The sequence below is a fragment of the Rhinoraja longicauda genome, chromosome 20, assembly GCF_053455715.1.
Source record: "Rhinoraja longicauda isolate Sanriku21f chromosome 20, sRhiLon1.1, whole genome shotgun sequence".
NCBI lineage: Eukaryota > Metazoa > Chordata > Chondrichthyes > Rajiformes > Arhynchobatidae > Rhinoraja > Rhinoraja longicauda.
The window spans coordinates 24,838,007-24,863,085 of NC_135972.1; the positions used below are offsets into that span (position 1 = coordinate 24,838,007).

At 38.5% G+C, this 25,079-nt stretch overlaps 1 protein-coding gene across 5 annotated transcripts in view; it reads right to left on the bottom strand.

The window, feature by feature from the left end:
• LOC144603670 (ubiquitin carboxyl-terminal hydrolase 15-like) overlaps positions 1 to 25,079 on the bottom strand; it is a 90,112-nt gene that overhangs the window by 48,995 nt on the left and 16,038 nt on the right. For 3 of the 5 annotated variants that reach the window (XM_078417267.1, XM_078417266.1, XM_078417270.1), the window contains 4 exons: positions 18,256 to 18,382; positions 14,362 to 14,507; positions 11,911 to 11,972; positions 2,129 to 2,215 (listed from right to left, as the gene is read on the bottom strand). In XM_078417267.1, coding sequence (XP_078273393.1) covers positions 2,129 to 2,215; positions 11,911 to 11,972; positions 14,362 to 14,507; positions 18,256 to 18,382 — 422 coding nt within the window. The remainder of the gene's footprint in view (positions 1 to 2,128; positions 2,216 to 11,910; positions 11,973 to 14,361; positions 14,508 to 18,255; positions 18,383 to 25,079) is intronic. The other 2 variants (XM_078417269.1, XM_078417268.1) reach the window with 1 other exon arrangement.

Consider the following 25,079-nt stretch of genomic DNA (forward strand, 5'->3'; position numbering starts at 1 on the left):
AATTCAATTGAAGTTTGAAGTAACAAGACAGATCCAACTGCACATGACATTATCTGTTAACGTGATTGTTCCAGGGAACAAATTAAAATGAAATCTATTTTCACAGTAAGGACATTCACAAGTTGGCTAAGTAGAATAGATGGGGTAACTCAAAATAGAGTACCAATGTCATACAGGGAAGCATTGGCAATAGTGAGGAGTGAAATTCCATCAAATTCTCTAAACCTCACAGCTCTATATGTTCTTCAATAGCAAACAAGATAACCAAATCTGATTCAATAAGGAGTACAGAATACCATGCAAAGGGCAGGCATAGTGCATCTGGAAAGGAGAAATCAATCTGGGGAAGATGATGTGCAGGAATTGGATAAATTGTAAAACCAAAAGGTGGAAACTGTAGGCATAGTCAGTAAATCCAATTTATGCAAGTACATCCCCACTTTGGGTTCTGTCAGGGCTATTCAGCTCCAGATTCACTAGGTTTTGCCATTGACCACATTTGATGTGCATGTGATGTGCCCTTGTAACTATAATCAATGGGAAACATGGGAAAGATCCCCACTGGCCGGAGTCATTATTAATGCAAATTCGGCGGCCGGTGGAGCTGCTGACTCACAGCGCCAGAGACCCAGGTTCAATCCTAACTTTGGGTGCTGTCAGTGTGGAGTTTGCACATTTTCTCTGTGGGCCCGTGGGTTTTGTCCACGGGATATTTGGGATGCTCCGGTTTCCTCCCACATCCCAAAGACATGCTGGTCTGTAGGTTAATTGGTCTCTGTAAATTGCCCCAAGTAAGTTGGGAAAGTGGGATAACATAGAACTAGTGTGAACAGGTGATCAATGATCGGCATAGACTCAGTGGGCCATAGGGCCCGTTTCAAGCTGTATCTTTAAACTAAACAAACAAAGATAACTAATTGGGTGACACAGTGGTTGAGTTGCTGCCTTACAGCGCCAGGGACACAGGTTCAATCCTGATTACGGGTGCTGACTGTACAGAGTTTGTATGTTCTCCTTATGACCGCGTGAACCCAACCATTGTTAACTGTTTTATTAATGTCTTTCTTTCCTTCATGAAAAAGTCCACTGTTCTGTACTTGTAACTCTTTTAAAAAAAGTGCAGTTTGTGTTCCTAGCAGGAAGATCTGGACAACAAAACACATTTCACAAAATCCAGAAGTGGAATGATGACCAGAGTAGCCTTAATGAATCTGTACCTAAAAACCAACCATGTCCAAGGTGTGGCATGATAAAGGCCTTGATGTACACAGATACTGGGTAATGCACATCTCAACAAAAAGAGCATCTACCCACATGACATTCAATGGCTTCGACATGACCGGATTCACCAATAACTTAAATTAGCTGCATCAATAATGTGGCTGCAAGATCAGGATGGTAGTTAGATGTGGTGTAGTGAAGAATTCATCTCCTAATTCCTCAAAGTATTTTCATAATTTACCAGATTTCAGAATGTCATGGAATGCTCTCCACTTTGCTGAATTCAGCACAGCACAAACAACTTAAAGTTAGGTACAAACCACAAACAACTCAGCTGACCAGCATTATGCCCACTACTATAAATACAACCTTCCATTATCACTGACAGAACAAAAAGACTCAAGGATGTAATGCAAAGTTAGTTTGATAACTCCTATAAAAACATGCATTTTACCACACAGAATGGCGACAGCAATAGGGTACATTCAAGCAACATTGTCCTGACTTGGAAATATCTCACTATTCTGTCATCAATGTTGAGCTTAAATCTTGAAAATCCTGAACTAAGCACTGAAGAACCTTCACGACATGCTGTGACAGTTCAAGATGGCCACTCACAACATCTCAGGGACAAGTATGGAGTGGACAATAAATGTTAGCTTGGCTAGCTATGCCCAAACGCACACAATTTAATATTCTAACATTTAACCTCTTCGTAAATTACATTTTACTAAACAACACCTTTTTCATATTATTGCATAGCTAAAAATGTTACAGATACATGGCAATCTCTTCAGCCAGTCAGTCAGTGACCTGCCAACAGTGGTCATCACTTCAGTTACAAACCAAAATGTATTCAATAAAGGCATGCAGAGACATTACAGAGTTCCGAAGAGAGGCTACTTACTTTCTGTTGTTGAAATTGCTATAATTATTTGACAGAGATGAAGGGGAAACCTTTGGCAATGTTGAAAAATTTGAAGTACTTGGAGACCTTAAAAAATAATGAGATTATAACAATTGATAAAAATGGGGAAACAATCCAATTAGTAAACATAGATGCTCGTGACAAATGTTAAAAGCATCAATGCATAATATAATCAAAAAACATGTTGGATAATGACCTTTAATACTTGCACAAAATTCAAATGAATCTAGGAGATAGCAAATTTACTGTGACACATTCCTGAATCGAGAAGGATTTTGAAAATGACGAATATTTTCATAAAAATAAGACACAAGGAAACAGGAAGTTCATACTCCTGGTATGAAAACCAAGAGCAAGGGAGCATAATCTCAGGGTAAAGGTTCAGCCATTTGTATATGAGTTGGGTGAATTTTTTCTGCAAATTATATTAAATCTTTGACCTTAAAACCCCATTGGTTTTGAAGAATTAGTTGTTGAGTCCATGGTAGGCCAAGATAGATTTTTCAACTCAAGAGAATGATGGGAGAGAAAGTAAAGATTTGGGCATGCATCAGTCATGGCCTTATTGAACAATTAAGCATTCTCTGGAGATCATGCTTTTTTACCCCATTTTTCCCCATTGAGTTACATCAGGGAGATATTTATTCTTATTGAGTTGGCTAAAAACTCAAAAATCCATCCAGTTGAATGTATTCAAAAACTACACCCTCAAATAGTCTGGCTATTAAGTCATCAGAAAGTTGATAGCCTTCATCAGCCAGGTTTAATGGTTCTCCCACTATTAAGGCATACACTCGGAAATACAGATCCTTTGAACAGTAGGCCTCAAAGCATTGATCCTGCAGAAGTGACAGGTTAGCTCAATTTCTGGCTTGATAAAAACCTAAAATAGGTTAGCTCTTTTTGTGGCAAAAAAGTCTCTAAACCAAACTTCTCAACGGAGTTGTAATTTGAGAAGCAATGAGCTCATTTATAAACTGGAAACTTCAGATGCAGTAATTAGTTTATTTATTGTTACCCGTACAGAGACATAGTGAAATGCTTATTCTGTATATTATCCAGTCAATCAAACGACCCAAATATAATAGATCTTATTCTGGAAGAGGGTGCAGAATTGTCATGTTCTGCACTATCTGCTGCTTCTAAGTCTGTGAAAAGTCTGATCTTGGCTCAAGGAAATGTGCAATTTCTTATTTTCTCATTTTAAGGCGCGGTGTCCTGGTGACACTGGATCAGTGAAGTAAGGGTCTGCATGGCACATGAAGCTGTCAGCTTCAACCACTGCTGCTGCGTGCGGCTGTTGCAGACTGTGCTTGACCCACCCACTCTCCTGGCTGCCACAGGGGGTCTAATGGCTGCCTCTGCCAACCACACGACCACTGGAAACGCGCCGTCCATCATCTCCAGCAGCCGCTCTCCACTTCCGTGTGCAGAGGTTGCCATGTAGCGGCTTCCCGAGCTGATAGCGGAACCTACGGGCATTTGCCAAAGGCGCAGGAGGTCAGTTCGCGGACAGTTCACGGCCACTGACTTTCCCTTTAACTTTCCACTGCAGCCATCTTTGAAGATGCCGAATAATAATAATAATAATATTCATTTATTGTCATTGCAACGTGTACAACGAAATTAAAAAATAGCCAATCCTGACGGTGCGTACAAACATATATGCAATAAATGCAAAAACAAATAAATACATAAATACAATTAAATACAATTATATTAAGTACAAGATTTTTTAACGGTGTTGCCTAGTGCAAAGGTAGTGTTCAGTTCTCGTATGGCCCTGGGGTAAAAACTGTTCTTAAGTCTGTTTGTTCGGGATTTGATCGACCTGAAACGTCGACCAGAGGGCAGATGAACAAACAGACGGTGGCCGGGGTGGGATGGATCTTTTATTATTTTGCCTGCTCTACTGAGGCAGCGTAGTCTGAACAGGTGCTCCAGGGAGGGCAGTGAGCAGCCGATGATCTTCTGGGCCGTCGTGATGACCCTCTGAAGGGCCTTCCTGTCCTTTTCTGAGCAGCTGGCATACCATGTGGTTATACAGTATGCCAGCACACTCTCGATGGAGCAGCGATAGAAGGACAACATGAGCTTCTCCTGCAGGTTGGTTTTCCTGAGGATCCTCAGGAAGTGGAGTCTCTGCTGTGCCTTCTTTACTGTGGTGATGGTGAATCAGATGGGTGGCACGGTGGCGCAGCGGTAGAGTTGCTGCCTGACAGCGCTTGCAACAGCGGAGAACAGGGTTCATTCCTGACTACGAGTGGTAAGTACGGAGTTTGTACATTCTTCCTGTGAACGCGTGGGTTTTCCCCCCGAGATCTTCGGTTTCCTCTCACACTCCAAAGGCGTACAGGTTTGTAGGTTGATTGGCTTGGTGTATGTGTAAAATGTCCCTAGTGTGTGTAGGATAGTGTTAATATGCGGGGAACGCCGGTCGGCGTGGACTCGGTGAGCCAAAGGGCCTGTTTCTCTAAAACTAGGTTTGACTACTCACAGTCGCCCTTCATCCTCCTACAACCAGTTCCATCTGCCTATTTATTTCTTCTTATCCATTTCAAACTATCACTTACTATCATATATCTCAACACTCATGTCTCCTTCTCCCAACTCCACCTGCCCTCATTTTGTTTCACCTATCACCTCCCAGTCTGTCTCACTTTGCTGAACACCTTCGCCCACTCTGCCTGGGCCTGCATGTTCTCCTGGTTGCCAAACTCCCCTTCCCATTCCCATTCCCATGCTGACCTTTCTGTCCTGGACCTCCTCCATTGTCAGAAGCCAAACACAAATTGGAGGAACAGCACTTCATATTTTGCTTGGGCAGCTTACAATCCAGATGTATGAATAATGATTTCTCTAACGTCAAATAACCCTTGCATCCCCTCTCTCTCCGTCCATCCCCCACCCTAATTGTTGTATTAGTTTCACTGTTGTCCTGGTGAGTTTCATTGTCTGTATAATTTGTTAATACCGAGCCCATAGCCACCAATGGACCTTTTCCTTGATCATCATTACTTTTTTGCATAGCTTATTCATTTGTTTTATATCTCTATATATTTTATATTTCATTTCACCCTGTGTATCTCTCGTTTCACTTTCCCCAGTCTGAAGAAGGATCACCTATTCTTTTTGTCTAGAGATGCTTCCTGACCCACTGAGCTTTCCAGCATTTTGTGTCTCAGTTCTACTGTTCTTCTACACTCAGTCCTGACGCAGGGTCTTGACGTGAAATAGTGACAATCCTTTTGCCTCTACAGATGCTGCATAACCCGCTAAGTTCTCCCAACAATGGGTTAGGGACTAAATATTATATGGAAACTCCCAACATTGATCCAAGTCAAGAGTTTGGAAGCACACCAATTCTATTAATGGAGATTAATCTATGCATCAGTACTTATTCCCAGCCATGCAACGTAGCAGAGGTGACAAAAATTAATGGACAATGGGCCTTAACGGCCAAGTTAAGACTCTAACATTTAAAAAAAATATGGACAAGAAGTTTAAAGGATGGCACCAAAAACATGGTGACTCTTGTGTACAGATTCAGTGTAGTTTGCTATCTTACACAATATGATTGTGCCTAATGTATAGTAGGATTGTCACTGACCTGTAAGCAGAAAATGAATTTCACTGTACTTGCGTAGCAAATAAATAAAAATAAAATTTGTGTAGCACCAATCACGCACTTCAGTTTTGATCAAAAAGATTATTAATACACGATCTAGAAATGCTCTCCGATCTGCTGAGCAGTTCCAGCACTTATTGCTTCTAAACCAACCAAACCAGTGCAGGGAATATTTATTTTAAACTGAAAAAAATGACAAATATGATATATCAAACTTTATAGCAAAGTTAAAATGTTTTACAGCCGTCCTCTGCTTGCAAACCCTCACAAAATTTGCGTAGCAATATTTTAAGTGCTCAAACAATATTTTTTGCTTAATATAAAAAATGCATTTAAAGACAATTTGCAAATTGGTTTCTCATACCATCCCTTTCTATTCACCAATGGATAATGCACTGCTTTGTCAGCATATTTCTCTTGACCTGCTTTCCTGCTTTTAATTCCATGGTGGTCATTCTCCACCCATTTTCCCATGTGTAACCGAGGGAGAGCTGACTTCAAGTGACACCGTAGCCCAAGCCAATCTTGACCTTAAGGAATACTGCACGTACACAAGTAACAGTCTTATCGTAACAGTCACTAAATTCAGTCAACTGGAGGCTTAGTCAATATTTTAATTTGCAAAACCCTGGACAGCAAAGACAAGCTCGCCATGCCTGTTGTTATAACCAGTGATTGAAGTAATAGAACACACCAAGCACGCTCTTCAGTTTTAGTCAAAAGATCACTAATACACAAACTAGAGATGCTCTCCGATCTGCTGAGCAGTTCTAGCACATATTGCTTTTTAAACCAACCAAAACATTGCTGGGAATATTTATTTTAAGCTGAAAAAATGGACAAATATGATATATCAAACTTTATAGCAAAGTTAAAATGTTTTACAGCAGTCCTATGCTTCCAGATTCTCACAAAATTCATTTAATCCCAATGAAGGTGCAAAGTAACATTTTTTATGGAAAAGTAAAATAGCTGGTGTTTTAAGAAACCCCTTACTTATTGATAAAGTAAGGGGTTAATTGTGATTCCAACAATTCCACACTTGGAAGCATGGAATGCTTTGGAATGCCTTGAAAATTACTGCTTCACATTGTCTCAAGTTTTCACGGAATTAATTTGCCGCATGCCACAAATTATGGACAACTGTAAACTCGCCATAAGCAACTTTGCAGGGGAAAAGATATTGAGAAACTCACAATGCTTTAAAGTTAAAGATTCAATTGTAGAGTTACATAAGATACTAAAAATCATTGAAAACTTTGAAATATATCTTAGCATCTTGCATCTGCTTAACTTTAACAGACTTCTCAAAAACATTGAAATAAATGGAATTAGATAGTTTTTCAGCACATTGGCCTTCCATCAGTCAGAGTATTGTATAGAACTTGGGAAGTCATGTTAGTTATATAAGACGTTGGCGAGACCACATTTAGAATATTGTGTTCAGTTTTAGTCACCATGTTACAGGAAAGATATTGCCAAACTTGAAAGGTTCAGAGAAGATTTACCAAGATGTTGCCAGGACTCGAGGGACTGAGCTACAGGGAAAGATTGAGCAGGCTAGGTATGACTCTATTCCTTGGAGCTCAGGAGGATGATGATCTCATAGAGGTGTACAAAATCACGAGAGGAATAGATTGGATAAAGGCACAGTCTTTTGCCCAGAGTAGAGGAATCATGAACCAAAGGACATAGGTTTAAAGTGAGGGGGGAATGCTTTAATTGGAAACTGAGGGGTAAGTTTTTTTACACAAAGGGTGGTGGGTTTATGGAACAAGGTAGTTCCAAACAGAAGAGGCAGAGGAGGTAGTTGAGGCAGTTACTATCATCACGTGTAAGAAACATTTAGACAGGTACATGGATAGGGTCAGTTTAGAGGGATGTGGGCCAAAAGCAGGTAGGTGGGACCCGTGTAGATATCCTTATTCTGGTAACACCAATATGGGGAGAATTTACTGGGGAAAAAAAAGAATGCAATTAGAGCAGAATTTCTAGGCCAGTTTTTAGTACTACAGTCTTAGGTTTCATGGTGAGACAACACTTACAGGTAGTTTCTGTCACAGTAAATATTCAATTTCTCAATGCAAGTGTGCTAATTTATTTTCACTTTTAATTTATGCAAAATATTGAAGTTGCCATCCCCAACTGCAACATTCCCTTTCTGTCTGTACAACAAAGTAAGTTTGCATTAGGCAAAATATTCCACTTGTCAGACATAGTATTGTACCAGTGAAAAAGATTATAATCAATAAATGCAGACATAAAAGGCCTGTTAAGAGTTTATGGTTTATGAAAATGACAATTCCTTTTTACACACACTGCACCCACACCCCATGTACGATAGACACCTCAAGAGTCAAGAGTGTTTTGTCTTCCGTTCCGAAACGTAATAATGTAATTCTTACTTGCAGCAACACAACAGATATGTTAGCAAATTACTCTGTAAAACCCATAATAATTATAAAAAAGTTCAATATATTAAAAAAAGACAAATAAATAGACAATAATAGTGCAAAGTCAAAAATTATGTCTCCAGATTTATATAGTTTGGAGCCTATTTGTTGTGTTTAATAGCCTGATGGTTGTAGGCAAGAAGCTGCTCCTGACACTGGACGTTACAGTTTTCAGGCTCCTATACCATCTTCCCGATGGCAGGAGTGAAATCAGAGCGTGTCCAGGGTGGTGTGGGTCTCTGATGATGCTGGCTGCCTTTTTGAGGCAGCGACTCTTGTAGTATGGTACATATCAGTTTGATAATGGGTGGAAAATGTTGCTATTTAGAACATACAACTCAGTTCACAATGGAAACTAGGTTGACACAAAAAGCTGGAGTAACTCAGCGGGACAGGCAGCATCTCTGGAGAGAAGGAATGGGTGACTTTTCGGGTCGAGACCCATCTTCAGACTAGGTAGATACCTAAAGATGTTCTAGAACAGGCATCAGAGGAAAGAGAAGTCAATTATCTTCCAGTCTAATAATTAGGTGAGTTGAGGGATTTTTCTAAGCCTGTAATTGATTTGGGGTCTTTGCTGCCCCTAAAATTAACCAAAAGGAGGCAGCACAGTTCAGAATCTAGGAGAAAGAAACTTTGAGTTGGAGCTCATGCTGGCCTTATCTCAGCACCCAGACTAGCTCAAGAATTTCACTGGAGAAGACGTCTGTTCACTTCCCTTTGCAGAACCTTGCTGTTGCTGGCTGACTAACTGGGTCAACATAATTAGGGTGGTTTTCAAATCCTTACATGTTTTACCATATTTGTTGTTCCATTCGAACTAATTAACTGCTTCATCCTTTAACACTGAGAGATCTTTGAAAAGGGTTAAAATCTTACACACCGTAAGGTGCATCAACACCGGAAATCAACTTTAGGCTGTGCACGCCGTATGCAAGAAGAAGACTGGAAATAAGGCTCACAATTTCCAACCCTTGCATATAATCAGAAAAAGGTATTTGTCCGAAATATAATTTGACATGGGAAGATGGAGAAAAAAGGGGCAGAAAGATTTTGGAAAATAGTGTTCATCTTACAAAGTTAATGGTGGAGTAATATACAAATAACTTAATATTTCCATTAAATATAGCCTCTTGTGCAAGTTCAAGCTGTAGCCTGACTGACATTAACTCCATAAAGCAAGATTAACATGAAACACTGTCAGTTTGCATTCTGACTGACAATTGCATTTTCCCTCCGTTAACTCAATTTTACTGTCTTTTTCAGTTTATTCACAAAAAAAGTGGATTGTAATCCATACAAAATTCTAAATTCTAAAAATGTGAGCATGTGGCTTTTCCTCAGGCTTCACAGGCTCAGAAATAGAGTAGGAATAATCAGAATTCAAATCAACATCACAAAGCATATCCAATGAACTCTTCGAGATTATTTTCAAGGGTCTAAAAAGATAGTGGAGGTTAAATTTAACACCCTCAATGTGCATTGCCACATTCAGCATCACAAATCTAAACACAAATTAACATTTGAGATATATTGAAAACGTGGAAGAACACAATTAATGTCGAAAGCAGGTATTTGATTGAATTGATTGAAACAGCATGGAAACAGGCCCTTCAGCCCACCGAATCCATGCCAACTGATATGCACCTACTACAAGAATCGCTGCCTTAGAAAGGCAGCCAGCACTATAGGAGCAATTTACAGAGGCCAATTTGCCAACAAATTCACACATCTATGGGATGTGGGAGGAAACTAGAGCACCCAGAGAAAACCCACACGATCACAGGGAGAACAAGCAAACTCCACAGACAGCACCCAAGGTCAGGATCGAACCGGGGTTTCTACCCTCTGCGCCCCTGTGCCACCTATGGTTCTCAAATACAGATGTTTAAAAGATAAATCCAGATAATTTAATTCAATGAAAACAGAGTGGAAATAATCAGCAGAGTTGTGCTTTTGCAGCGTGGCTCAATATTATTCAAAACTCAAACCACCTACGGATCAATTTTGACCATTTGTGTCCCTATTCACTAAATAATTATATATGTAACATAAATTGTATGACTGCACATTTGCTTTTTATCTACTAAATAAAATTAATTACATTAATAATATAAAAGCACAAGAACAATAGAACACACAATCCAAGTTATGGACCCAGCAGCATCATTCAGGTTCATTGTAGTTCAGTATTTTTCTTTGATAAAAACATCTTCCAAGCAAGAATTGTTATGAAGTTTTCAGTGAGCCAAAACTACGTAAGCTAAAGGACCAGAAACAGCTGCCTGATTTCAAGGTTAATCCATTAGAAGGGAATACTGTTTCACTGCTGTTACCTTTCAGATAACAATTTCATAATTTCTCCATTTACTGGCTGCAATCTTTTGTTAACGCTCGTAGTAGCCTGAGAGCGTCTGATCAGTGACCACGAGCAAGGCATTTGGATATAAATGTACAGTAGCCCTTGCAATTACGGACCTCTATATTACGGATTTCAGTTATAGCGACCATTTGTGGTTGGTGGTGTAGCACAGTGCAGCGGAAAGGAGGTGGCGGGGAGACATTGACAGTAAAATACCCTTGAAGAGCGTTGCTTTGGGCACGAGTTTGCAACGGCTGTCACAAAGCGAGGTTCTGGGCTGCCGGATGCAGATGTAGCGCGTGCCGCTGCACCTGCGTTGCCCAGACCATGCGCACCTCGGTCACCTGGTTATGGCGCACGGCTTCCGTTGCACCATCCCCCACTACCACCAGCTTACCAAACGATCTGGCACCAAGTGGCGTGCTTCCAATTGTGGGAGCAATGAGAGCGAGCAGCATGAATGTGGCATGAGAACCAGGACAGTTCCTGGTGCACTGCGTGTGGGGCCGGTGGCTCTACGGCTCCCCAGCCTGTGAATTCCTGCTGGTTTATTTCCCCACCCCCAGGCCATGTTTCTTCCCACCCTGACTTGTTTAAACTAGTTAATTTACCCCCCCCCCTCACATGGTTATAGCAGATAATCAGCAATAACGGATACCCCTTCCCCCGTGGTCCGTTACAGCAAGGGTTTACTGTATACCATAGCAAACGTAATGCTGAGTTACTCCAGCATTCTGTGCCTATCTATGATTAACAAGTGTTTATAATGCTCCATTGGAGCACAGCAACAGCATGCGAGTCACTGGATACAATCCAGATTGCTACCCCGTCACATACATCGTTTATCTTCTTCTCTCTGCAACTTAAAAGGTGCCTGTCTTTTCATTGTTCCAATTCTGAAAGATCATCAGCCTGAATGAAGTGGTATCTCTGCTTCTCTCTCCACAGCATCACCAGCACTTTCTGTTGTGATTCCTGCAGTAGAGCCCTGTTGTTGGATAAGCACAACATCTTCCTTTCTGCTGTCTGCGGCACACATCTCAGCCCAGAACTCAATTGAGTTTCAGGACAGGGCTTTCCCCTTTTCAAGAAGATGGCATCTTCAACATCTTGGGGAAGCTTGACACGGGCAACAAATGCAACAGCATTCTGTTGAGAACTTAGTTACCATAATTCACTGAACAGATATGTGTGAAAGAACTTCAACCTGATCATATAGGTCACAGGTATTGGAATTTAAGTGAGATTGTTTATACATTTTAGCAACAACCTGTTTAAGAATTTTTCAACCATCAAAATCCAACAAAACCAAACTTACTTATTAGTTGAAAGACCCCTTGGCCATGTTCCATCTTCTTGTTTCTGCTCTATTACCAATACCTTTAAATAAAAATAGTTAAATTAGGCGATTGAAAACAATGATTCTAATACTCAATTATGTGTGCTTCCTTGAAAAAATAGCTTGGTTATTGTGCATTAAGTCTTCATAAATAGAAAATATATATTACATCAATTCACTAGCTTCCTTCCCTCCCCCCAAAAACGTTTAGAGTATACTTATACACTAATGCTTCAAATGAAAATTGATTTAAAAACAATTTGTTGGATTTTATCAAAGATTCAAATATTTTTCAATTACAAAAATTTGGGGCAGCACAGTGGTAGAGCTGCTGCCTTACAGTGCCAGAGACTCGGGTTTGATCTTGACTACGGGTGATGTTTGTACGGAGTTTGTACGTTCTCCCTGTGGGTTTTCTCCAGGTGCTCTGGTTTCATCCCACACTCCAAAGATGTACGGATTTGTCGGTTAAATGGCGTCGTTAAAAATTGTAAATTGTCCCTAGGGTGTTGGTGTTTGGGATGGCCGTTGGTTGGCACAGACTCATTGGGCCAAACGGCCTGTTTCCACACAGCATCTCTAAAGTCTAAAAGCAGCAAGTTATTTTAACATGAAGGTGAGAGGGACTGGATGCTGGAATCTCGAGCAAACTCAGTGGGCCAAGGCAGAATCCATAGAAGAAAATGGACAAGTAATGTTTCAGGTTGGGACTGTTCTTCTGATCTTTTTGATCAGTCTGAAGAAATGACTGACCCCAAATGTCCATTTCTTGCTGACTGATTCTCTGAAGTCCTCCAACAGTTTGGTTTTAGCTTAATTATTTTAACATTATGGATCAAAAGTAAAAAGGAAATTGAGAGATTACTTCTCTCCAATGCCCATGAGATTTGGATGTATATGACCCACCATTTATTCTTTGTTTAGTTTAAATGGTCCCATTTGAAGCAATAGGAAGAATGCTAACATTTATGGACAGCACAGTGGCAAAGCAGGTGGTTTTATTACCTCATTGCTCCAATGAGCCAAGCTTGATTCGGACATACAATTAAACTTAATACCATAGAAATTTAAATTGCATTTCATTAATTTCAGAACCCCCTACTTCAGATAAATAACAGATCTTTGGCTCCTTCTCTAATATGTACTTTTAATTGCATTAAAAGTGTTTGTAGGAAAGTGTTAGTGTGCGGGGATCATTGGTGGGCGCAATCTTGATGGGCCGAAGGGTCTCTTTCTGCCTTGTATCTCTAAACTAAACTAATAAGTTAAAAATAAAGATGTAAATGCATGAACTGATTTAAACAAATATATGACACAAATAGAAGATAGACAAAATGCTGGAGTAACTCAGCAGGTCAGGTAAGCGTCTCTGGAGTAAAGGAATAGGTGATGTTTCAGGTTGAGATCCTTCTTCAGCCAAAGTCAGGGGAGAGGGAAACTTTCTCTGGTTGCAGCTTAAACACACCAGTTGGCATTTTAAAATTTAACCAACCTACAATAATATAATCTTTTGCTACACGGAGGGATATTAGAGGAAATAAATCAAATATATCATCCCAACTGCTTGGCGTGGGCAGGTGTAGAGTCCATTGTTTCAGCAATTAACTATCATTGTACTAATCTGAGTCAAAGAGAGAATATTAGAACCAAAACTCCTGGAAATAAAAATGCCCAAGCAAAGGAATGATATAATGGTTCAATTTCCATGTTCTTGTAATGAAGATTATAATGATGATGAAGATTATAGTTTATAATGAAGTAAACTATACACCACCATTCACTCTGATGGCAAATATATTTGGAAGTTTCTGAAGACTTGCTCCACAGAACCACCTTGTGGTAAAAAAAAATTAGGAACTATTCACACAGCAATTTGCAATAATCAGGATGCAAAGGCATATTCAAGAATCGTGGCATCAAAAAATAAGGTTTACACACAGTAAATGTAAGCACAGGTAAAGCTTTAATTGTTTTATTGCTAAAGAGCCCATGAAAATGTGTAAGCTTATCAGAGTTCAATACGATCATGTCTGTTTTTCTTCCTGATCCCTGATTATCTTTCATTTTGTTAAAATCCACCATCACATTTGGAACCAGAGACTGGCATTAGTTTTCGGAATCAAACCTCCACAACATTCCTTTGATCCTTCCATAAGCTAGGGTACTGTCCGGTTCACCTCTGCCCCACTGCGGACATGAGACTTTATCGACAGAATTGTTGTGCTGCAATGCTGAAAACGATATTCTCCACACTGTATCTTTCACACTTCCCATTTGCTCCACCTATTGTACTTGAGTTTAACTTGATTGTTTTTAGGTATAATATTATCCGATCTGTTTGGATCGGATGCAAAATAAAGTTTTTCACTGACAATAGTAAACCAAAACCTTCATCTTCAATTGCAAACACCGTATTTTAAACTACTATACCTGCCCTTGATATAGTCCTGCATCTTGTATTGTGCTATCAGGCTTATTCAGAGGTTCAAATGTGTTGCTCATGTACTTATTCCACAATCTAATTTCCTTTTCATCTGGGATACTAAACAATTTCCGCATCTCCTTTTCAATTGTATCTGAAATTTAAAGCAGAAACATTAGTTAGAAAGAGCTTCCCCGGAATCAGTACAGAAGATAGACTTAAAGTTTGATAACAGTAATCAGTTTAATTATTCAGTGGTACAAACAACAGCCTCTTCTAGTTATTGGCCTCTGAATATTTTATGTTTGAGGCTCTCTCAATCTGAGATCCTGGATACGATTTGCATTCTGAGTTCAGCATGGAATACCACATGGAGATACCAAACATTGAAATTCAAAAACAACTCTTGTATACCTTTAGTTTTGCATCTGGAATGTCACATGTACATCTCAGGTAATTTGAACATAAAATTAGAGGAGCATTATAGAATCTATAGCACCATATTAATAAAGATTGATAAATGACAATTTAGATGAATGATTTCAATTAAAAACATACACTGAAAAATTTAACAAGCCAAGCAGCATCCAAGGAAGTATAAAAACCAGTGTGTTCAATCTGACACATTTGTGGAAATAAACTCTGTATTTTGTAAAACATTTTGCAAACAGGTGGCGGGTTCAAATATAGACACAAAATGCTGGAGTAACTCAGCGGGTCAGGCAGCATCTCTGGAGAATATGGATAGGTGATGTTTTATAGACAATAGGTGCAGGAGTAGGCCATTCGGCCCTTCGAGCCAGTACCACCATTCAATGTGATCATGGCTGATCATTTTCAATCAGTACCCTGTTCCTGCCTTTTCCCCATACCCCTTGACTCCGCTATCCTTAAGAGCTCTATCTAACTCTCTCTTGAATGCATTCAGAGAATTGGCCTACACTGCCTTCTGAGGCAGAGAATTCCACAGATTTACAACTCTCTGACTGAAAAAGTTTTTCCTCATCTCCGTTCTAAATGGCCTACCCCATATTCTTAAACTGTGGCCCCTAGTTCTGGACTCCCCCAACATTGGGAACATGTTTCCTGCTTCTAATAAGATCCCCTCTCATCCTTCTAAATTTCAGTGTATACAAGCCTAGTCGCTCCAGTCTTTCAACATACGACAGTCCCGCCATTCCGGGAATTAACCTAATGAACCTACGCTGCACGCCCTCAATAGCAAGAATATCCTTCCTCAAATTTGGAGACCAAAACTGCACACAGTACTCCAGGTGCGGTCTCACTAGGGCCCTATACAACTGCAGAAGGACCTCTTTGCTCCTATACTTAACTCCTTTTGTTATGAAGGCCAACATTCCATTGGCTTTCTTCACTGCATGCTTCCTTTCAGTGACTGATGCACTAGGACACCCAGATCTCGTTGTACATCCCCTTTTCCTAACTTGACACCATTCAGATAATAATCTGCCTTCCTATTCTTGCCACCAAAGTGGATAACCTCACACTTATCCACATTAAACTGCATCTGCTATGCATCCGCCCACTCACACAACCTGTCCAAGTCACCCTGAATCCTCATAGCATCTTCCTCACAGTTCACACTGCCACCCAGCACCGAGCCTTGCGGTACCCCACTAGCCACTGCCTGCCATTCTGAAAGGGACCCATTTATCCCCACTCCTTGCTTTCTGTCTGCCAACCAATTTTCTATCCATGCTGCCTGACCTGCTGGGTTACTCCAGCATTTTGTGAAATAAATACCTTTGATTTGTACCAGCATTTGCAGTTATTTTCTTACAATTTTCTATCCTTGTCAGTACCCTACCCCCAATACCATGTGTTCTAATTTTGCCCACTAATCTCCTATGTGGGACCTTGTCGAAGGCTTTCTGAAAGTCAAGGTACACTACATCCACCGGCTCTCCCCTGTCCATTTTCCTAGTTACATCCTCAAAAAATTCCAGAAGATTAGTCAAGCATAATTTCCCCTTCGTAAATCCATGCTGACTCGGAACGATCCTGTTACTGCTATCCAAGTATCCGCAATTTCGTCTTTTATAATTGACTCCGGCATCTTCCCCACCACTGATGTCAGACTAACTGGTCTATAATGTCCTGTTTTCTCTCTCCCTCCTTTCTTAAAAAGTGGGATAACATTAGCTACCCTCCAATCCACAGGAACTGATCCTGAATCTATAGAACATTGGAAAATGATCACCAATGCGTCCATGATTTCTAGAGCCACCTCCTTAAGTACCCTGGGATGCAGACCATCAGGGCCTGGTGATTTATCAGCCTTCAGTCCCATCAGTCTACCCGACCATTTCCTGCCTAATGTGAATTTCGGGTCAGAACCTCGATGGGTTCCAACTCAAAATGTCACCTACTCATGTTCTCCAGAGATGCTGCCCGACCTGCTGAGTTACTCCAGCATTTTGTGTCTATCTATGGTATAAACCAGCATCTGCAGTTCTTTTTTATTACATGACAAGTTTCAAAAGTTTGTGTGTGAAATTTTAATAAGTTTCCATAGCAAATATCAATGTGATTAAGCATAAAGCAGGTATTATGAGTCAACCACTTGTCTGGGCATGTATGATTTGCCTGGACGGCAGGCAAAACAAAAGCTTCTCAAAAGTATATCAGTAGACATGTAAATAATAAACCAATACATTGATAAGGGTCTGTAGTCGCACCCAGCCCAGATGCAACGTGGGTGGCTGACTTTCTTTCCGATAGGACATTCTGGATATGTTTTTAATAACAGTTTTGGAGCTTCATATATCACTATGACAGACAGGTTATTATTTTTAACTCTAAACTTGCAGTTAGCAGAAGTTAAATTTCCAACCTAATATTGTGGGATTTGATCTTGTGCTTCTGGATCATTAGGCTAGTAACTGCCTTGACATATATTATAGCATAAAGTTTTGATCAAAGTCCAGTAAGCTCAAGAGATTCAATGAGTTCGGTGACTCATACAAACAGTTTGTATTGGGCTGGGTTTGTTCAGCTTAGTGGCCCTACTACCATGGATACATAATTGGCTGGATATTGGAATATATAATTTGCCTGATGGCATAAGGAGGATGATAGTGGAAGGATCTTTTTCAGATTAATGATGTGTGACTAGTGGAGTGCCACAGGGATCGGTGCTGGGTAATTATTGCTTGTCATTTATATGAATGATTTGCACGAGAATGTACAAGGCATGGTCAGTGCGTTGCAGATGACACTGAAATAGGTAGTATTGAAGACACTGAGGAAGATTATCAACAATCACACGGGATCTTGATCAGCAAGGTAAGTGGGTTAAGGAATGCAAATAACATTCAGGTAAGTGCAAGATGTTGCATTTTGGGAAGTCAAACCAGGGTAGGACTTTTACAATGAACAGTTGGGCCCTGGGGAGTGTTGTAGAACAGAGGGATATGGGGGTACCAGTATAAATTTCCGTGGAAGTGGCAGCACAGGCAGAGGAAGGTGGTATGTGAGACGCTGACCTTCATTAGTCAGGGCACAGAGTATAACAGCTGGGATGTTAAGTTGCAGTTGCGTAAGACATTGGTGAGGCAGCACTTGGATTTTTTGGTTATCCTACTATAGAAAAGATCTCATTAAGCTGTGGAGAGACGCAATACAAGAAGCTTGCATTCATGCTCAGCAGTGAATGCTAACCACTTGAAAATTAAAAACATGAATATCAGGTTCGGACACTGCATCTTGTATGATCAAACATCCAAGATCAATAATGGCTTTGTGGACTTTCATGAAGAAAGTATGCTGAAGTGAGCAACACAAAGACATCTCCAAGTTGCATCCAAGTGAAAACAATGTCGTCTAGAAAAAAAGGTGAGGTAGAGTAGTGAAGAGCTTAAGACTTGAGAATAATCACATACCTATAATGTCAGCTTTGCTGAATCGCTTTGTTATTACACTGTTCATGTTTCCATTTTCACACAATTTCAGTTCTGTTAGATACACCTCTACCTTGCAGTGCTTCACAAACATACCCTGTTCGACTACCTGGAAAGAAAATATACCAATAAACCCACAATCAATCATGCCGATAGAAAGAACATTCCCTTTATGTTTCACAGAAATATTCTGTAGTAAAAGCTGGGGGTGGGTGGGGGGTGGTGGGTGGGAAGAGGAATGGCGTCACTATTTATTAAACTAAACTGCTTATCCTATTTGTCTCCTGTAATGAACTGCAACTACAACACTCTGAGGCATGTATCACAAAATGCTGGAGTAACTCAGCAGGTCAGGCAACATCTGCTGATTTACTCCAGCATTTTGTGATACCTTCGATTTGTACCAGCATCTGCAGTTATTTTCCTACACTCTGAGGCATGGATAAATAGTAGAATGTGAAGTTAGTCCTCATGCACGTTTTTACTCCAATTCCATGCAGACTTTTAAAAATCATTAACAAGTGTTTGAAACTTTGTACAACAAATTAAACTCACACTTGTTTGCGTTTCATTGCATTTAATCCCATAATCCAGTGCGCTCTTGAAGGTCACCTTCCCCTTCCTAATTTTTTTTAAAGCCTGTTTGTTTTTGGTTCTGTATTTCTCCTGTCTGCATTACATTATACTGTACCAGTTCCACATACTGACATACATATTATGGTAAATAAATGTCATCTTTAACCATAGTCTTCAAACATTCACATGAGATAGCTGGCTTATCAGAAAGCCTCACAAAATGCTTTTTTGGTCAATAACCCTGGTTTGAATATACCCCTTGTGAACTAAACATACTACACACCACCCATATTCAAATCTGGGTCATATCCAAAATAATTACCGAGGCGAACCGGTTCCCTAAACCTACATTACCATAACGGCAGCTAGATAATATGACATAATAAGCACAATGGTATCCGAAAGTAGATGCTTAAATATGATTGTGTCTATGCATAGGAAGATTTTTTACTGAACTGTATGCAAAAAAGAATTTCACTGTACATAGGTACAAGTATAGAAATTGGGAGGTCATGTTGCAGTTGTATAAGACGTTGGTGAGACCACATTTAGAATATTGTGTTCAGTTCTGGGCACCATGTTATAGGAAAGATATTGTCAAGCTTGAAAGGGTTCAGAGAAGATTTACAAGGATGTTGCCAGGACTAGAGGATGTGAGCTATAGGGAGAGGTTGAGTAGGCTTGGTCTCTATTCTTTGGAGCGCAGGAGGATGGGGGCTGGTCTTACAGAGGTGTACAAAATCGTGAGAGGAATAGATCGGGTAGATGCACAGAGTCTCTTGCCCAGAGTAAAGGAATTGAGGATCAGAGGACATAGGTTCAAGGTGAAGAGGAAAAGATTTAATAGGAATCTGAGGGGTAACGTTTTCACACAAAGAGTGGTGGGTGTATGGACCAAGCTGCCAGATGAGGTAGTTGAGGCTGGGACGATTCCAACGTTTAAGAAACAGTTAGACAGGTACATGGATAGGACAGGTTTGGAGGGAAATGGACCAGGCGCAGGCTGGTGAGACTAGTGTGGCTGGGCATGTTGGCCGGTGTGGGCAAGTTGGGCTGAAGGGCCTGTTTCCACACTGTATCACTCTATGACTCTATGTGACAATAAAGTAACATTAAACCCACTGAACATTTTTTTCACCCCATTGAGCCTCAGAAGAGGCTGAAGAGCCTCCATTTCTTCAGAAAGAGCTGACCAATTTGGTAGTGCCACCTAATTAATCCCACTTCTCTGCATCTTTACCATTGGCCTTTAAGTATTTCCCTTTCAAAGATTAATTTTCAAACACTTCTATTGATTTGGATATTGAGTGAGTTGTGATCAATAAAAACACTCACAGAAGACTAAAGAACGGTGGTTATGGAATGGGTCAAATTATGGTGACTACACAGCCATGTCAACTCCTGGCGCCTCTAAAAGAACTGGTAAACAAACTATCCCTTTGTAGAAAACTGACATACAAGCACCAGATTTTTTATGCCATGAATTTAATGCACAAACCTAGCACATAACATCCAAATGGGCAGGACGCATTAGTACATTTTTTTTTTTTTTTTTTTTTTAATAAAATTTTATTGGGGATAGGTACATAACCTGTTTACATCTTTACAGTCATACATTTTTGAATTGATAATATTGTCAATTATTATTATATACCTTTTACCCCTTTTTTTTAAATTTATTTTATATAAACTAAATAAAGCTAACGAAGTAGATGAAGTGAAGAAAGAAAAGAGAGAGAAGAAAACTAAAAACAAAAACCAATTTAAAAGAAAAAATAACTAAAAACAAAAAAAAAAAATAAAAATAAGGAAAAAATTAGTTAAAGAAGAATGGAAAAATTTATTAAAATAACAAAAACTTCATTCGAGATATATTCGTACATTCCAAAGTATAGCATTTCATTCATTCTTTAGTCCGAGTGCTAGTCAGGTTCCTGTGCTGAACTATTCTGACCCTTTAAGTAATCAATAAAAGGAGACCATGTTTCAATGAATAATTCCTGTTTGTCCAACAGGGAAAATCTGATTCTTTCCACGTTTAAGGTCTCCGTCATTTCTATAATCCACATTTTAATTGTGGGGGCCGTAGGGCCTTTCCAAAATTTTAGAATTAATTTTTTTCCTGTTATTAAACTATAATCAATAAAGTTTTTTTGTGTTGTTCTGAATGTTTTATTTAATTCTAATTCTAATATTCCGAGTATAATTAATTTTGGATCTGGGTCCAATTGTGTGCTGGTTATTTTAGATATTATACTAAAAATATTTACCCAAAATTTTTTAATTTTTATACAGTTTGCAAACATATGAGATAATGTAGCTTCTAAATGTTGACATTTATCACATTTAGGTGAAATATGTTGGAAAATTTTATGTAGTTTTGTTTTGGAATAATGTAACCTATGTAATACTTTAAATTGTATTAGAGAATGTCTGGCGTTTAGTGAACACTGATCTATATGTTGCAAACTTTCTTCCCAAGTATCTTTCGTTATTACTTGATTTAATTCTTTTTCCCATTTTTGTCTATATAAATCCGTAGAAGGCATGTCACTGTCTAATAAAATATTATATATATAAGATATTAATTTTTCTGTATTAGGATGTTTGTTCCAACATTCGTCAAGAATTTCTGAATTTCTAATTTGAAAATTTTGGGAGTTCGACTTTACGTAATCTCTAAGTTGAAGATATCTGAAATAATCATTTCCACGAAGACCATAAATCTGTTGCAACTCCTGAAATGTCAGAAAGGTGCCTTCCTTATAAAGTTGTCCCATATTTTTAATTCCATAATTCTTCCACTGTGTAAAACCCCGGTCTAACCATGAAGGCTTAAACAAAGGATTATTCACAATTGGAAGAAAAAGCGATAAATTATCTAGTTTTAATGTCTTTTTTAATTGTTTCCAAATTCGTATAGCACTAAATATTATAGGGTTTTCCCTATAAATTTTTTTGTTTAATTTAGACGTGGCAAATAATATCGAACCAATATCAAAAGGCAAACAATCTTCCTTTTCCATTTTTAACCAGTCTGGTTGAAGATCTATTTCTTCCAACCAGAAATTCATATTTTTAATATTAACTGCCCAGAAATAAAACAAAAAATTGGGTAAAGCCAGGCCTCCATTTATTTTTGATTTACACAAGTGTCTTTTATTTATCCTATGATTCTTATAATCCCAGATGAAATCATTAACAATAGAGTCCAATTTTTTAAAAAAGTTTTTTGTCAAATATATCGGAATTGTCTGAAAAAGGTATAGTATTTGCGGTAAAAAAATCATTTTTATGGCATTAATTTTGCCTACCATTGAGATGGGGAGTGTTTTCCAGTATTGAATATTCTTATGTAGTTTGTTCAGTAACGGGGGGAAGTTTGCTTTAAATAATGATGTATATATCTTAGTTACATAGATACCTAGATATTTAAATTTTTCATTTACTATTTTAAATGGAAATTGTTGTATTATCTGTTTGTTATGTTCCCTTATTGGCATAATTTCGCTTTTATTCCAATTTATTCTGTATCCTGAAAGTGATCCAAATTGGGTTATTAGCTTTAATAAGTTTGGAATACTAATTTCTGGTTTTGTGATGTAAATTAATACGTCATCTGCATATAGAGAAATTTTGTTCTCTGTGTCCTTTGTGTTATATCCGTGTATTTCCGGATGCCCCCTAACTCTTTCTGCCAGTGGCTCAATAGCAAGCGCAAATAATAATGGGGATAACGGGCATCCTTGTCTACAACCTCTAGCTAGGCTAAATTTCGATGACAACCTTTGGTTTGTAAATATTCTAGCCGTGGGATTTGTATATAACAGTTTTATCCATGTACAAAATTTCTCCCCTAGCTGCATATTTTCCATCACCAAAAATAAATAAGACCATTCAACCTGATCAAATGCTTTTTCAGCATCTAGTGAGATTATTGCTAGATCTTCATTAATAATTCTCTTGGAATATATAATATTAAATAATCTTCTTAGATTATAGTATGAGTATCGTTTCTGAATGAAGCCTGTTTGGTCAGGGTGTATTAATTTATTCATCACCGTACTTAATCTATTCGCTAGTATTTTAGTTAAAATTTTTTGATCTGTATTTAAAAGTGCAATTGCTCTGTATGATCCCGGGTCTTCCGGATCTTTATCAGCTTTAGGAATCAGTATTATTATAGATTCATTTAAAGTATCTGGAAGTTTCTGTTGAGTATATATATACTCATACAGTCTATGTAAACGTGGGCTAAGCAAATCATAGAATTTTTAATAAAATTCGGAGCCTAAACCATCTGGTCCTACTGCTTTACCGTTTTTTAAAGAACCAATAGACTCCTCAATATCCTTTATCGTAATCTCCCTTTCTAATAATTCTCTATCGTTTGAATCTAAACCTTTTAAATTACATTTTTTTAAAAAGTCTGCTATTCCTTCTGATTGTGCTACGGTTTTAGTTGAATAAAGGTTCTGATAATATTGAAGAAATCTATCATTTATGTCCTTGGGCATTTTTAATAATTCTCCTGTCTCTGTTCTAATTTTATGAATTATTTTTTCCCCTTCCATTTTTCGTAATTGACGTGCTAATAGTTTTTGTGGTTTGTCTCCAAATTCAAAATGTAATTGTTTTGTTTTTTGATAAAGTTTTATTACTTGTTCTGAATACATTTTATTTAATTTATATTTCAATACAGCAATTTTATTATGTTTTAAAGTAGATGGCATTCTCGCATTTTCTATATCTAGTTGTTTAATTTCACTTTCCAATGTATGTTGCTTAATCCTGTTCTCTTTATTATAAAATGCTTGAGCAGAAATTAATGTACCTCGAACATACGCTTTAAACGTTTCCCACATAAGAGAAATAGGTGTGTCAGGGTTGTCATTTACCTCCAAAAATATTTGAATCTGTTTAATAATATATTCCTGGGATGACTTTTCGTTCAAAATTTGTGGGTTAAATCTCCAATATGCTTGTTTCTCGGACATTCCATTTAATTTAATCATGAATGTTACAGGTGCATGATCCGAAATTATAATGTTATGGTATTTTGAATTATAAATAAATGGAATAAACGTAGAGTCAACTAAAAAATAATCTATTCTTGAGTATGTTTTGTGTACTGGTGAGTAAAATGAATATTCCCGTCCAGTTGGGTTTTCTATTCTCCAGACATCCTTAATATTAGTGGTATTAATAAATGAATTTAAAAATACACTTGATTGAGATTTTATTTTTTTTTGCATTGATACATTAGTACATTTTAAGGTCATTTCAATTCCCTTCCCACACCAGTCTGTTTCCAGATATTTATTTACTCGATAAGAATCCAATAACAAATTGCTTATACGAGTTTGTACAGAGCCAATTAGACAACCGTAAACACATAAACCACGATTACCACTCAACTATCATCATGTGGCGCAATGGTAGAGTTGCTGCCTTACAGCGCCAGAGACCTGGGTTCAATCCTGACTACGGGTCTGTATGGAGTTTGTACGTTCTGCCCGTGACCTGCGCGGGTTTTCTCCAGGTGCTTTAGTTTCCTCCCACACTTCAAAGGCGTACAGGTTTGTAGGTTATATGGCTTCGGTAAAAACGGGGATCGCAGTTCAGCGTGGACTCGGTGGGCCGAAGGGCCTGTTTCCGCCTTGTATCTCTAAATTAAACTATATTGTTTCAACTTCTACACTTATATGTTCTCCCCCCCCCCCCCACCTTGTAAAACCTCAAAGCAAACCACCAGTGCCATCACCGGAGAACTGCAATATTACAACTTTCAAGTTGATTGCTTATAATAGGGTAATCAAAGTCAAAGAACATATGACATGAAAACGGGGATTTGAATTAGATTGATGCACTCTAGTCAAGCTTACTTCTCTTCCCTCTCTCTAATATTTCTTGTACAAAACAAAACTCAAGGTCTTGGCACGTATTCAGTGTCTTGGATCACTTATTGAGACACCGTATTATAAAATGGATATTTAACAGCTTTGATTAAAATAATATTTGACTGGGAACAGTGGCCTTCATAAACAAAATGATGAAGTGATAACTTTACTGTTTAATTTGGATCTAAATTAAAGTCTTTACTATTTATCAAACTGAGTGCAACAGTTTAGACCGGCTTTGCTTTGACATTAGAAAGCATATTTATGGAAACGATCACAAATTGCAATATAAATATTGTTATTCTTAAACTTATCAGATTGTCCTTAAGG